The sequence below is a fragment of the Callorhinus ursinus genome, unplaced genomic scaffold (assembly GCF_003265705.2).
Source record: "Callorhinus ursinus isolate GAN/ISIS: 27379988/994484 unplaced genomic scaffold, GSC_fseal_2.0 scaffold15, whole genome shotgun sequence".
Classification (NCBI taxonomy): Eukaryota; Metazoa; Chordata; class Mammalia; order Carnivora; family Otariidae; genus Callorhinus; species Callorhinus ursinus.
In genome coordinates, this window is record NW_027397077.1 from 3648597 (window position 1) to 3662297 (window position 13701).

Sequence of the window (13701 nt, forward strand, 5' to 3'; positions counted from 1 at the left end):
TTTGCTAAAGGCATGAGTAAACACACACACACACACACACACCCACACACACACCCACACACACACCCACACACCCACTGGGCAGGGAGCCCGACGCTGGGCAAAAGCAGAGCACAAGGTATTTAGATGTGACAGAATCATCACGTTGATTTATGTCAAAGAATGTATGTATCTTCACGTGGGGCACAGTTAGGTTTTAAGGTTTCAGAAATACTTTTGAATTCATTATCGGACTGGAACACACTAAACAGAATATTTCAAAGTTGCTACCAAAAAACAAGTTGAAATTTTACTTAGCAATATAGGTTTCTCAACACCTCTTCTTCCCCCATGGGCATCACATTCAGAAAGATGCAGGGAAGGAATGATTAAATGGTCTCTGACGGATCTACTAGCATGTTCTGTTTCTGAATTATATAGAATATCCTGGTCCTTAAGTAATGGGATAGATTTTTGGAGAGACTATCATTTTGGGCCTAAAGAACTAAGCTCTAGAAGGAAGAGAGATTGATGAGGGACCTGAACGGTGAGGGGAGGTGGGGAGAGAATATGCAATAAATGCTGGCCTGTTGGATTTTTCCCTCCCTTCCCTAATCCGTTCATCTTTTTAAGACTGCCTTCTGTGTCCTCTTCAGGGGAGGCTGTCTGTCTTAGCCTTTATCATTTCTTCCTTCAATATTTTAACATAAAGCGTCCAAGAAAAACAGCAAATTCAAGGCTAATATTAAAAGCTTGAATAAAAGCAATGATGAGCCTTATCATCTGATCAGTAAACTCTTCTTAGTGAACAAAATCTTCATTTGTCCAAGTGGGATGACCTCTCTCAGCAGACAGCACTCATTTAGGGTGTGACACTCTGCTTCTGGAAATGCGAACAATTACTTTCTAAATAACGTGACAGAAGTCAGGCCTTTCTTTCCGACGCATTGCTGCTTTGTGGACCTTATTTTATTTATCTTTATGGCAAATCATTGCATTACATGACTGCGGAGCTTGAGGCCTCATGTCTAATGATTTATCCAAAATCACTCAAGGAAAAAGCAGAACCAATGGAAATATAATCAGAACCCCTTGAAAATGCAGTTACTGTAGATGCGTACAAATAAACTATGATCAAAGTTGAATCTTAGGTCTGGTAACTGATTTTATGTTGAATATAAGTCATTTTAAAAGTATAATTTAAGAGAATATTCTGGAAAACTGAAGTACAAAGATTCTATTTATTCTGGGTCCGGACACTTGCCCAACTGTAGAAGTACGGGATGGGTCTGACTTCTCCATCAGTGATCCAGATTCATGGTAAGTTGGGCTGCAAAAAATGTCTGCACGTCCTCTGATAATTACAGCATTTAGCTCGAGACGGAAGTTAATCGAATCCTCGTGTTTCTGTTAATTTTCCTTATAATTGATAAAAATGCTACCTATAAAAGTTGGCGGGCACATTTTCAATGCATTCCTATTTTATAATGAAATAGAGAAAATGAATTTGATTTTGAAAAATAAGGTTTATTTGTAATAACTATCTTTAGTAACTCTGTTTTTGTTTTTACCCCGGGGAATGCACGAGAACAGACGATGCTAGCTTTAACATTTATTGAAACAGTACACTCTTTATGCTAATGCGAAAGGCTAAGACTCTTCTTCCCGCTCTAAACGTCTCTTCTTTACTAATAAAGAATTCTCACCGCATCGGAACTAAGACTCAGGTGCGCTCAGAGGAGTCTGGGACAACTGGCCAGAGTCGGTCAGTAGGTTCCCCTCTTCTCAATTAGGTAACTGAAACGGGAAGTCTCAGTCTAAATATTAGAAGCAAAGCCTATAGATTAGAAAAATAAAGAGAGGGAATGTAACAGACTGCTTCAAAATACATGCCTGAGGTGCGAAACAGCTTGTACTTTCACATGGTGGCAACTTCCAGAAGAAATCTTCTTCGGGTTTTAGTCTTCAGGTTCGTACCTGGAAAGAGATAAAAATTCTGTTAAGACCACAAATAACATCATGATACTTTTTGTTGCTATCGTCGTTACCCAGTGAGTTTACCTGCAAGCTCTCCAGTGACTATCCCAGTAACGTAGAATCAGTACTGGGGCGGAAGCCAAAGACAGCCACGGCACTATGAGGGGGCTCCCCCAACAGGGGGACAAAGGACAAAGGACCAGCGAAGCGTGAGGACACCTTTGGACCCCAACTCTCTGGATCTGGCATTCAGACCCATGACAGCTTAGGACAGCAGAAACTCTGTAATTATCCGAGTTGTCATATGGACACAAAGTGCTGACGGGACCACGTGAGGACAAGGTTAACAAAGCCCCCTCGCTACAGATGAACTGGATCTGGGATTTACTTCCTCGCTCTGTTCCCCTGGAGCCCTGATAAAAGTAAAATGGCAGCGGAGTTTCCAGATCAAACCGCGGAGGACATAAACGAGCCTGAGGGGCAGAGCCCATGTGCGCCGGGAGGACTGGGGGCTGAGCCGTGACTACGGCCGGGCCCGTCGCGGGCTCCCCGCGCTGTACACTGAGTCCCGGTAACACACCGTCCCTCCTCCCAGGGCAGCACGCGGTTGGAGACCTGGTCCGCCAATGGCGCCCACCTGCAGGGACCACATTCTCCACCATCTGAATTGTCACTGAGGGAGGGCACAGGATGACCGGGTCTTAGGCTCCTAAGGACACTCCTGAGGAGAAATGCCCAAGGGTGCCCTGTTAGCTTGCTGGGTTTCCTTTCTGCTACCCTGCTTAAAGGAATCCGTTGCCAAGGGTAGTCTAGTGCAGCTGTGTGTGTGTGGGGGGGTGTCTCTCTCTCTCTCTCTCTCTCTCTCTCTCTCTAAAGTCCTGGCTGCAGCCCTTGTGGGCAGTACGGACGAGACCTGGCCAAAGCCCCTCTGCTCTCCTCAGATGCAGCCTTCTGGACTAAATGACAGCAAGCACCCCCGGGCCTGCCCTCTTTGGACACAAACTGAGATTCAGTGAAGAACACACATCAATCGGCGCTGAGACAAATCCAAGAGCCGCACGGGATCCGCAAGGCTTACTTGGCCAGTCTTCTCCTCAGGTCTTTGATTTGGTCATTCTTCCTGGTGAGAATCTCTTTCATGTTTCGATAAGCTGCTGTTTGTTGGAATTTCTTCTCTAATTCCTGCACAGTGAAAAATGTCAGTACATTACTACGAAACAGTGAAGAAGTAACACATCTCATAAACATGTCTATTTTTGTTCTAATTTTACTAATACTCCATTTATATTCTTTTCCAATTTCTTTTTAAAATTTACTTATATAAAATTAAGGCTATGCAGATCTTAAAAATACATTCCTTCAAAGGAGAAGTCCATAAAACAGGAGCACTGTCAGCGTGTAACTAAGTACAATGAGAAATCTGTTTGAAACAGTAAACTAATTCTCAGGTGAAATAAGCATGACTTTCCCCCACATCCCAAAGTGGTACCAGCATTCTAGGAGGAGGATTTTTTTGTTCAGTTACATTTTAGCTCCCGTATGCTTAAGAGTCTAATCCCTAAACTGAAGAACATGGTTCTCTATGTATTTCATAGAAATTAAGAACAAGGGATAGAATCCTTTAAAGAGAAGCCACCCATCCCTGTGCCGGGCTGTGGGAGGGATGGGCGACATGGGGGTGCAGGGCAGCTCACGGAAGCTATCCATGGAGGAGTCTTTGACCATTCCATAGGAAGGAGTGGCGACTTTTTATTACCATAGATATCTTAGTGCCAAAGACAGAAGGATCTCAATGCCCAGAAATGATAAATTTCTAACATGTATTGGCCAATACACTGAGAAAAAATAAGGAAAATCTGCGGCTGGCCCCCAATGTGTCCCTCAGTGACCCTTGTTCCTCAGCTAGGTAGACACACACAGACAAATCTGACCTTTTCAGCCATGCTCAGCTGCTCCTGAACCCTGAGTAGGTCATGCTTGGCTGTCGCCAGATTCTCTTCCAGGGACTTCTGGTTTTCTGTCTTGTCATTAAGTGTCTTCTGAAACTCACTCTTCAAAGCAGCAACCGTGTTTTCCAAGTCTTGATTCAAGTCTTGGGCTTTTATAAAATCCTACGAAAGATACATGCACTGATATAATTTCATGTTGACATCCTGACTGGTGACTGTTTTACAACAGTGATTCAGCATCATGACATGAAAGCAAATGTTGTGCATGCGCACGTCGCCTCCGCTGCACCCCGCCCCGCCAGCCTGGGTAAGCTCCTGCTCCTACAGGGTCGCCAGCACGCGCAGCTCACCCTCAGCCCCCGTGCCCCGTGTCCTGCACACAGCAACGCTCAGTAGTCACTCATCTCCAGACAGGTAAAATATCATTTATGAATTGCTGGAATTCCAAAGAGGAACAGGAGAGAGGTGAGACCCTAAATCTGACAAGGTTGTGTGTCCCTGGGTAGGGATGGCAAACAAGTTCCGTCCTTGAAAAGTCAGGGTAAAAAAAAAAAATCCTGGTGAAGACTTTTGAATGATACAGACAGAAAAATAATAAACTTAACAGAGTTTATATCAAAAATTTAATAGACATATGTCTTAATCATTATTTGCATTAAGATATGAGAGCCTAATCAATGCTTACTGATTATACGGCTTGCTAAATTTATAAGATTTTAAGGTTTTTTTTTTTTTTGTATAAATGCCATATGCACGTTTGCACACTGTTGGCATTATAGAAGCAGCTGGATCTTGTTTTTGACTGGATACATTTTTAATACAAAAAAGTTGTATTACTAAACAGGAAAATGGTCTATATATTTGCTAAATATAAAGATAAAGCAGTACTACCGACAAAATTCCTCACTCATTTTTGAAATCTAGTCTTTTGAAAAGATTTTACTTCACTGCAGCTAGTGAAAGCATGTACACCTTTTGCTTTTGCCAAAATCTGAAAAGTAAAATTGGAACAAAGTCCAAAATGGCTTTTAAAACAAATTCATCAGGGGCGCCTGAGTGACTCAGTCATTAAGCGTCTGCCTTCGGCTCAGGTCATGATCCCAGGGTCCTGGGATCGAGTCCTGCATCGGGCTCCCTGCTCCACGGGAAGCCGGCTTCTCCCTCTCCCACTCCCCCTGCTTGTGTTCCCTCTCTCGCCGTGTCTCTCTCTGTCAAATAAACAAATAAAATCTTAAAAAAAAAGTGTAACAATAGAAGTCTAACGACGTAAGTCTGGGGACTGTTTAGCAGACATGAGAAAAGCTAGGGCCGCCCTGCAAATCTGCTCACATGGACCGGCTGACAGGAAGTCTGTTCCGGCACCTGGCGCCGACGGGAAGGCCCCAGGACACAGAACTGAGCACGTGAGAACTTCCCACAGTGGGAGCGGTACTCGGTGGCCCACTCAGACAGGCCTGGAGAGCCAGGCATTTCAGCACATCGTCCCGAGTACCACCAGACGCAGGTGGATGTGAGGATGCAGACCCCGTAGACTCATTCTATCTTGTCATACTCACCGAAGGCTGACTTAACTAATAACAAGTTCTGTATAATAAAACCAAATACACATCCAATGAACTAAAAATTCCTCCTTTCTTCACTTCCTTTCCCCCACTGTAATGGGAATGTCAAAGTAAAAGGGGGAAGAACTTAAAAAAACATAAACTTCAGAGTATCTGTGTGCTAGTGGGCTCTGGAGGCATGGGAAGCCTGTGAGCTGCGTACCTGCCCCAGCGATGTCCCCCACTCCGGCCTTTCCTGGACAGGGGTGTCCTGAGGCAGGACAACAGTGGCCTCCCTCTCAGGAGTGACAGGAGTGGGTGATAACGAACAGTAACTAAGACGACTTCTTAAAGTAGCTCCATGCCCTTGTGGAGCCCAGCACGGAGCCCAGTGCAGGGTTCGAACTCAAGACCCTGAGGTCAGGACCTGAGCGAGATCAAGAGTCAGACGCCCAAGCAACTGAACCACCCAGGCGCCCCAACACTTTAGTGTTGGGGTTTGTATCTTTATTCTATTTGAAAAAGGGAAAAAGACAGCTGAGACTTAGTCTGCCTTTTTTAAAAAATTGAAGTATAATTAACATGCAATGCCCTGTCATTTTCAGGTGTCCATCACAGTGATTCAGTATTTCTGGGCCATACAAAGGGATCCCCGTGATAACTGCAGTTACCCATGGTCACAAAATTATTACAGTATTGTCGACTATATTCAAAACTTCTCTCACCTTTTGATTTCCTTGGTTGAGCTGTAAATCCTGCAGTGCTCTTTCTAGCTTTGACTTCTCATCTAATGCATGGGTTGCCTATAAGCAGATTTAAACAAAACACATTCAGTATTCGGTCTGCAGGCAACGCTTTCAATAATTTTGTCAAAGTATTTCTCAGTTACCTGCATTTCAATGGTCTTCAGCCTTGACTTCAATTTCTCGTTCTCTTCTTGAAGTCTGGAAATTTCCTTTGTGAGTAAATTCAAGGTTTATTATTTTAGCTACGGTATTTTTCATACTTAAAAGTGTTGCCCTTAAAAATTTAATTGTAAAATTAAACTTAAATTCTAGAACAGCTTGAGTATCTACGTGCCCTGGTTGCTGGTGCTATCCCTGTCCCGCCCAGCCCACCGGCCTCCACATCTGTGAGTCACCTGTGGCTCTAAGCCCTTGCCCAGTCTCTCAGGCTCCCTTCAGGTCTCTGTCCTCGGCCCTTCTCTGCCACCTCCCACCTAGCTGGTTCTGCCACTTTTGGGTCTTTTCCCGGCTGACACAGCACACCACCGGTACTTATCCTAAAACATGGTCTCTTCTCAGTGCCATGCTGTATGCCCAAGCCTCTAAATGCTTCTGTCTGAGCTGAAGACACAGGCCTTTGCTTCAAGCAGCTCCATCATGAGAGTCAGCTGTGAGCCCAGTCTTCTTCCTCCCTGCGCTCCAACACGCACATCAGCCCGGTCAGAGAGCACAGCGCTCCGTGCCAAACCGCGCAGGCTTCCTTCTGCCTTTCACTGCTGCCCACGCCATTGCCCTGTCTGCCATGCCCCCTTTCTTCCCTCCGACAACTTCATCTGTCTTTAGCCTTCAGCCCAGCTCAGGGACCACCTTCCCCCAAAGTCTGTCCTCAACTGCTCACACCCAGGTGGAACTGTGTTTTCTCGGCCACCCTGGGCACCCACAGATTAGCATGCCCCCATTTCCAGAAGATTAATTCTCCCCTCTCAATGAGACTATAAGGTTTTTGAGGACAAAAGACTAAGTATTACATTGCTTTTTATCTAATAACATCTAGCACAATGTTGAGAATACAGGAGTCGTGAAAAATATTTGTATACTGGTAGTTAATTTTTATAAACCTCCTAATAAAAAACCCCATCATTGCTATTGTGGATCATGAACTTCAAATGTCCATCAGTAAACACTGTCCAAAACGCCATACCCTTCACGTCACCATGAAAAGATGCAGTTAAGAGTTGCTTCAGACTTTCTGGAAGGTGAGTGCCCTCTTCTGGCCCACGGGAACCATGAAGTAGACCAACTACAATGGACTAATTACCCTCAGTGGACCAAAGCCCGAATCCGCTGCCTCCTACCTCAGGTTTTCCGCCCTCCAGCTGTGCAGACCAAGAGAGGGCTGAGTCAGAGGGTCTGCCTTTCTCGCAACAAGGACATTACCTTGTTCAGGAGTTCCGTGGTTCCACCTTCGTTAAGTGGAGCAAGTTTTGGCTTCATGGTATCTATGATGGGCTGACGCAAAAGAAAGAAACCAAACCAAAATCACCGCAGAAGAAACCACATGTAATTACTCAACACCTGCACTTTCTGAGTGGAAAACATTTTAAAATCATATCCACGGGGATGCCAGCTCCATGGGGTGGGGGTTTTTGTAGGTTTGGTTCTCTGCTATGCCCCAGTGACGAGGACAGTGCCTGGCCCGCGGTGCCCCAAACAGATTAGAGACGCAAGTGAACCCATCCTCCCCATATCCTTTTAAATAAATTCAGATGGAAGGGAAAGGAGGGAGGAAAGGCAGGAGGGAAGGTGCTCGAAGCCAGAGCAGATACAGATGCCGGCCTCTAGGGACAGGAATTTTAACATGTGGGGGTTGAAAGAGACTTCCGCATGAACCCAAGTCAGGGAAAATGGTCCTAGTGTGGCTACACCGCAGGCGAGGAGTAACTTGGCGCAAATATTCTGGCAGTTTGGCAATATGCGTTAAAAACAGGTGAATGCATGCCCTCTGACTCGGAAATGTCTCAGCCAGAAACACGTTCCAAAGGAATAACTGGGAAACTGTTTTGTATGTGTATGTTCGTGACCTCTCAGCACCATTTTTCTTGCCCGGACACCAGGGAGCATTTGCGGTGCATCTGCACGATGCCGTATTACGTGGTCACTGCAAATGAAGAGAATGATCGAAAAGAGAAGCAGGTCACTAGTCACTGCGAGGACTGTCTCCATTTGACAGATGAGGCAAACAAGGCTCGGCTGCCTCAGGCAACCCGCTCAAGGTCATGCAGCAGGAGAGACAGGGCCGGGGTGGATAGCCGTGCTGAGCATTATCTGGGTGAAGAGTTTATATGGCAGGGAGTGGGATGGACTTCGGGGATTCCGTGTGTGTGTGTGTGTGTGTGTGTGTGTGTGAGAGAGAGAGAGAGAGAGAGAGAGAGCGAGCACGTACGAGTGAGCGAAAGGAGACAGAAGCAATTTTTCATGGTTCCTTCTAAAGTGTTTTTTTTGCCTGAAAATATGAGGCAATCTTTGAAGTCTGCTCTTGAATTGAATGCTCTTCCTTGATGGTTTTCACTTTAACCTCTGAATGCTCTGGGCAACTTGAGGATTTTAAACACTGGCTATTAAGATATGGACTTAGAATGACTAAAAATTACCTTCTTATTTGAAGATGTAAATTCTGCTTTTTCAAATTCTGCAACTTGTTCTAATAATTCTCTTGAAGATAAAAACAAATACGAAAAAAAAATGTTCGTTTTAGATCTGGACCACACCCACAGAATACAACCACTGGTACCGATCTACTACAACATGGCAGGGAGGACGGAGCACCATGAAGGAAACGTCACCAGATCCAAAATGATACTTAGTTACTAATGGCCCGGAACCCAAACGACATGGGCCAAATTGGAATATTCCAGTATCCTGCACCTAAGAGATCACTCGGTGACCAGACGCGTTGCTGCAGCTCTCCCCAGACTTTCTCACCCCCCAGTCTTAAGAAAACAAGTGGCAAAGGCATTCGCTAACTTTTGAGATCATGCCTGGGCCTCTCTTGTCCTAACTACAGGTACGGACGTTGAGTACCTGTTTTCAAGTTCAGAGATATCGGTCTGTAGCTTGAGGTACCACTTCTCAGCCTGTGAGAAGAGCTGCCGCAGAAGCAACACGTTGGTGTGTGCTGTGTTGATGAGCTCAGACTCTACCTCGCTGTAGACCACAGCCTGCAGCCCGCTCAGGACCTCGGACACCTCGTCTACGGTAAAGGTCTCCTCCACCAGCCTGAAAAACAACCACAGGCCCAGCCTTCGGGAGAAACAACCCAAACCATTTACAAAATACAACAAAACTCAGAAACCCACATTCACGTCATCTGAAGGGTTCAAGGGTTATAGTGAAAATCTCTCTGGGAACTATCTTCTTTCTTAATAAAACATACTAAAAATAATTTAAGCTCAGTTCATTTTTTTCTAAGCTTAGGTAATTTTTGAGGTCTACTAAAATGATCACACGGTGGGTGTGCACATCCTCTAACACAAGGTTATGTGCTCACAAACAGTCCCCCAAACATTTACTTTTTTTCTTTAGTTTTTGTTAAATTTTTTTTTTTTTTACTTTAATCTCCACTAAAATTAGTCTTATCCATTTAGTTGTTTCAAAAGTCACCTGGAAGGTGTTATTTCTCCTTTCTTTCTATTATTTGTTTAGCATTTCAATAATTGTATGAACTCTTCACATGAGAGTAAATGACTGTAAGAAAATCAATGGTCATTATATGTTGCTTCTCTTACCATTGAGGCCCAAATGAAAAAGAAACTGACTTATCTTAGTTAAAGCTCCTCTGACAAAGACAATTACCATATGATCTCACTCATGTGTGGAATTTAAGAAACAAAACAGAGGATCATAGGGAAAGAGAGGAAAAAATAAAACAAGACGGAATCAGAGACGGAGACAAACCATAAGAGACTCTTAACTGTAGGAAACAAACAGGGTTGCTGGTGCAGGGGGAAGGGGTAACTGGGTGATGGGCATCAAGGAGGGCTCGAGATGTAATGAGCACTGGGTGTCATATGCAACTGATGAATCACTGACCTCTACCTCTGAAACTAGTACTACAATATGTTAAGTGATTGAATAAAAAAAAAATAAAGTTCCTCTGAGCACTGACCACTCATCATCATCATCAATAGCATTAAACCCACTCTCCCACAGAAAATGTCTGGGTCGGGAGGGAACTTCAGAGCCATCTTCTTCAATCCCCTCACTTTACAGATGGGAATGCAGGTTCAGAGGGTGGAGGTGGTGTGCCCCTGGTCCCGCAGGGGAGTGACCCAGCCCCACAATCATTTCCCGCAGTCTCAGCAACATGCACAATAGCTGAATCCCGAGAAAGTATCTGTGCAGGGCACTTTGACAGTAAGCCGGCCCCTCCCCTCCCCTCTACAGCTGACAGTGTCTGCTCCTGAGAGCCGTGCCTGGCTTTATGGCATTCGGTGCTCATGTGGAGGCCTTGTGCATTTCCACCTCACCTGACGTTTTACTGTGCCAAAGGCTGACCCCCCAAGTCATCTGATGTCTCTTTATTGCTTAGTCCTTCTCTTTCCTTGGTTCCCCTGTTTTTCTCTAGATCAGGCATGCATTTTCTACGGACTTTATTCCAGGACTGGTTCAACAAAACTAGTCATCATCTACTAACAATTTCTGCTCATTATGGTTTTTCATGGTTTTCTGCTGTTTCTCCCCCTTCTAATTCTTCACTATGAGCTATGTAGGGGTTTTCTTGCTAATTGTCATGCCTTATGGCTCTAATCCTTTAATTAATAACTCAGGTAATTGAAGTTCTGGGATCTTTAATACAGCAAGCCCATCCTTAACCTACATGCATTTCACTACTTCCTGATGGCTCTTCTGAAACTCTGCAATCTCATAATTATCATATGTGTATGTTTGGTAATAGATTCCTTCCACCACAATCCAATTTCTTGAATTTCACATATCCACAAGGCATGGTGTAGCTACTCTCAGTGAGTAACTGATCATGATAATCCCAGCAACGGTTTGTGTGGCCTCTCCTACAGCATCCCCACTATGGCCCCCAGAAAGGATCCATGTTTCCCCCCTGGCTTTCCTTAGAGTCCTCTGATACCTGCTCTCCTTGAGGTCCTGGAAGCAGGAATCTACAGTTTTAAGTCTCAGGCCTCTTTTTGAACGAGCAAAACGCATGTAATTGATAACTTCATTTTGATGGTGCTCATTTAGGCCCAACTCTGCCTAAAAGAGAGAGACGCAATCGTTAGTCTTGAAGATGTGACGAAGGAACCAACGATGAAAATATACAAGATATCCAGGTGCAGCGATTGCTAGATGTCCACCAAATTCTGTTCTTCCCTTCCTCCTGGGTAAATGGCTGCCCAACTAGATGATACTTCCTAGCCCTTCCTGCAGCCTGGTGTGGCCACATGACTACTGCTCAGTAAATGGACGTGAGCAGAAGAGACATGGGCCATCTCCAAAGCCTGAGCCCTATGATGTGGGCGTGTCTTTGTCACACCTATTTCACTGGAGGGGTCGGGTGGACAGCAGGATGAAAGGGACCCGTATCCCTGACTGATTTTGTGGAGCACCGCTGACCTACGGACCTCAGATGAGTAGTGAGATGGCTGTTAAGTGAGAGAAATATACTTCTGTATTCTTTAAACCACTGCTTTTTTGGACATCTACTATACCAACTTAACCTTACCTTAGCTAATACAGCTTTAAAAAATGAATTTGGTTTTGAAATAGTCATTAATTGGGTCTTTATCTTCAACCAGATGAGAGCTTGACAACTATGAGCTAGAGATCAATGAAGTTCTTTTTCATTTTATAGTATGCTGAAAAGAAAAGGACGTCATACAATTGAACATCTAATGCAGGGACTAAATGAGTCAGGAATGATCTTTAAGAATAATGATCTATCATATATCATAGCCTTCCTATGGGAGACTAAGGTTTAACTTCCAAGCCTCTTTTTCAGGCTTGTCACTATCGACACACAGGGTTGGGATGCCTCCAACACCAAGGGCCAACAATCAGGCATGATCTCCTTCCGCTCCCAAGTCACTCGCAGTGGCCTTTCTGCATCCACACACCTTCTCCCTGCAGTCTCGATTTCCTTGGGACGTATGTCTCTAAAGGCAAGGACCTTGCCCATCCGGTTCCCTGAGGTACCCCCATCCCCAGCACAGTGCATCCCAAGGAACAGACATGTGCCAACAAAGCATGTGCCGACAAATGAACTTCAAGGCGTTCATCCTTTTGAAGGTCACATCTTCATCAGGCCTTAATTGGTTCTCTTTCAAATTCCTGGAGGACTTGATTAACCAAGTATTCTCCCCTCTCAACATTCTACAGGTTTCTTCCTCCTTCAGACTATAGGGAAGACTATATACATAAACCTTATTAATGCTTAACACCCCCCCAAAAACCCCTCAAACCTGAGAATCCCTCTAGCTACCCTTGCATTTCTCCACACCCTTTCTACCCTTGCTATCCCCATGCTGTCCCCTAGTCCTCAAACCCATACCTACTCAAATTGCTTTGGTAAAGCTCACCAGCAGCTTTTCTTTATTACTATGATCACCTGGGAGCTTTTATTTATTTTTAAATTTTTTGTTTTACATTTGAGTACAGCTGACCCACAATGTTACATTCATTTCACTGCTGATGTAGTTCAGTGGCCCATTTCAATGGTGCCCCGAAACTCTGGTTTCAGCCCTTTTTCTGAACACTGTGCACTCTTCTAAGTAGGGCTGCTATTTAAGCCGACGTTCTATATACGCTGGAAAGGTGAATAGATATGTTTTAGCATACGGAACAGCTGGTCTTTTCTGAACAGGTCAAAATAAATGAAGGATCACCCAAGTTTCCGGCGCTGTAAAGTGGATGGTGTGGACTCTTAAAGTCGCTCTGACATCCGAAAGCCGGATTCCATCACGTTCTCCCTCCGCAACTCGTTATAATACATAACTTTTCATGCTGCGAAAGGGTGTGTGTGTAAAACAAAAAAACAAAAAACAAAAACTTGGGGAGTTTTAGGAACAGAGTGAAAAATCCTGCCCTGCGCCTTCTGCAGGCGGCCGTTCCCTCCAGCTCCCTCCACCAGCCACCTTCAAGGTGTGACTTGGTCCCAGCCGACCCAGGCGGGAACGAGGAATGTCGCGACACCGCGGACAGAGGCTGCGGCTACGCCGGACGGGCTGCGGCCGAGGTTAACGGAACTGTGGGGGCCGGCCGGGAGGCCCAGGAGCCGGCTTAGCCCGGCTGCAGCCACGCCCTCCCTCGGCCCCGGCTCGGCATCTCTTCCGCGCGCTGTGGCTCCCGGCCGGCTACTCACCATGGCGGCGGCGGGAGTCACAGCCCAGAGGAGCGGGAGAGGCCAGGCGGAGCCCCGCCAAGCCGGGGTCGCCGAGGGTGGTTGCGCCGCAGAAGATGCAGAGGGAGGGCAACTTGTTTAGAAGCCTCCGGTTGCTAATGGGAACGGAGGCACGTGAC

At 45.4% G+C, this 13701-nt stretch overlaps 1 protein-coding gene across 3 annotated transcripts; it reads right to left on the bottom strand.

The window, feature by feature from the left end:
* Positions 1–1485: 1485 nt before the first annotated feature.
* On the bottom strand, positions 1486–13701 carry LZTFL1 (leucine zipper transcription factor like 1). Of its 3 annotated transcripts, XR_012380864.1 has the most exons (11): positions 13544–13701; positions 11315–11439; positions 9253–9471; positions 8823–8883; positions 7609–7680; positions 6336–6401; positions 6172–6249; positions 3888–4067; positions 3035–3138; positions 1873–1956; positions 1486–1776 (listed from the first exon to the last, which is right to left on the bottom strand). XR_012380864.1 is itself a non-coding variant. In XM_025885588.2 (10 exons), exons 1-10 carry the CDS (start codon positions 13544–13546, stop codon positions 1938–1940), a joined length of 903 nt encoding a protein of 300 aa, XP_025741373.1. In that variant the 5' UTR covers positions 13547–13701; the 3' UTR covers positions 1486–1937. The 3 variants fall into 3 exon arrangements, 2 of the variants coding, with proteins under 2 accessions (XP_025741373.1, XP_025741372.1); XM_025885588.2 differs by having other exon boundaries at positions 1486–1956; positions 9253–9447; XM_025885587.2 differs by having other exon boundaries at positions 1486–1956.